At 50.9% G+C, this 1663-nt stretch overlaps 1 protein-coding gene across 1 annotated transcript in view; it reads right to left on the reverse strand.

Moving 5' to 3' along the window:
- Positions 1-1663, reverse strand: part of LOC102442550 (tetratricopeptide repeat protein 13-like) — a gene marked incomplete at its 5' end in the record, with an annotated part of 36730 nt that overhangs the window by 18086 nt on the left and 16981 nt on the right. Inside the window, one exon of the mRNA XM_023748817.1 lies at positions 1078-1188. Within this exon, the coding sequence (XP_023604585.1) occupies positions 1078-1188 (111 nt within the window). The remainder of the gene's footprint in view (positions 1-1077; positions 1189-1663) is intronic.

Genomic DNA, 1663 nt, shown 5'->3' on the forward strand with positions numbered 1-1663 from the left:
TCGAATGGAGACAGTGTCTCAGGAAAGAAAAGAAGGGTCCATTCGGGAGTCACCTGTAAGAGCAAACTAGGACAGCCCAGGGCGGCTGGGTGTGGGGACAAGGCAAAAGGCAGTCAGGGAGCTTATCAGCTGGAGAGCCTGGTGGGGGCGAGAGTTGCCAGCGTGAGGGGGTGGGGGCGAGGGTTACCCAGCGTGAGGAGGACCGGAGGAAGGACAGAGGCGGGAGGGGGAGGGTCGGAGCCCAGGGAGGCGGGTTCAGTCGGGGTGTCTGTGGACGTCTGGGGGAGGTGCCCAGGGCCATCGGTTGCCCACTGCACTTACAGCATGCTCGGACGCCACAGATCTTCAATGTGTGATTTCTCTTCAGCTTTTAAGAGGCTTTGGTTTCGGGGTTCCTGTCTAATGACTGCACAGCTCTCTACCTCATTCTGCCAAAGAGGGGACATAGCAGGATCAAGATTTGAAGCCGTTGGGAACACAGAAACTACGTTCGAACGCATCGATCTCTACGGACATGCGCCGGCTCTGGGCTGGCTGGTGCAGGGAGTGCCACTCACACCTCTGGCCGGGCCTCCTCCCGCTGGAGGGCGGCCAGCTCCCCCTCTGGCCGACAGCACAACCTCAGGGAACCCTCAGAGTACAGGCTGATCGAAATACGTGCTCAGAACATACCATTTCTTAAGTACCCTTGAGACACAGATAAAACAGAGAGAATCCAATAGGAAAATGTTTGCTGTTTTTCCCCTAAAACATCCAAGCTGTCCGGTACAGCTACGAGCTGGACAGCTGTGCCATCTGCCATGCAATACTGCCCAGTAGGTGTCTAATGTGCTAGACGATGACGTAAATCAGGGGTCACCCATCACCCACTTCCTGGATCTCTGAACTGCTGTGGGCCTGGAGAGACCCCTTCACCAGGGACACAGAGGTATCTAAACGAAGCTCATTCATTTAATGAAGGCGTTTCACCACCGACTCAGGGTCCGGTCTGCACCAAACTCCACTCCACGGCATTCCCCCCACCGCGCAGCGAGAGCAGAGCCCGCAGACCGCACACACGACGCACGCCGCGGTCACCTTCAGGAGTCCTCGGTGGAAGAAAGTCAGTCCTTTGTACAGCATGGCGATGGGCTGGTTCCTGTTCAGCGCCAGGGACTGCTGGAAGTCCTCGTGGGCCGTGGCGTAGTCCTGCGGGAGGGCGAGCGGGAAGAATGAGGCAGCATTCGCTAGACACCTGGACGTTTCCTACCTCTGACCGGAAGAGAAAAATCCCCATCTGTTCTCTGTCCTTTCAGCCTCAGGGGAAACATTTCGTGACCATAAGTAACTCGAATGCTTAGACTGTTAAAATAGTGGATTTTCTTAGGAAATAGATGGGAAGACCGACAAATATAAGGATACTGTTTCAACTATTAAAAGAATATTACTATTTTAAGTAATATTAAAGTCATAACCTGTTAGAGGAACTTTAAAAAATTTTCTGGTACTCACAGGTTATTGTATTAAATACTTCTAAAACAATTATGCTATAAATCGACCTTCACATGTACTATGCTGAGATTTAAAAAATATCTATTTTTTGCATTAAAAATTATTATAAAAATTACATAAACCCCAAAAAAAGATAACTGGGGCCATCAGAAATGCCACTGTGATGATAAAA

The sequence above is a fragment of the Myotis lucifugus genome, unplaced genomic scaffold (genome assembly GCF_000147115.1).
Source record: "Myotis lucifugus unplaced genomic scaffold, Myoluc2.0 scaffold_1853, whole genome shotgun sequence".
NCBI lineage: Eukaryota > Metazoa > Chordata > Mammalia > Chiroptera > Vespertilionidae > Myotis > Myotis lucifugus.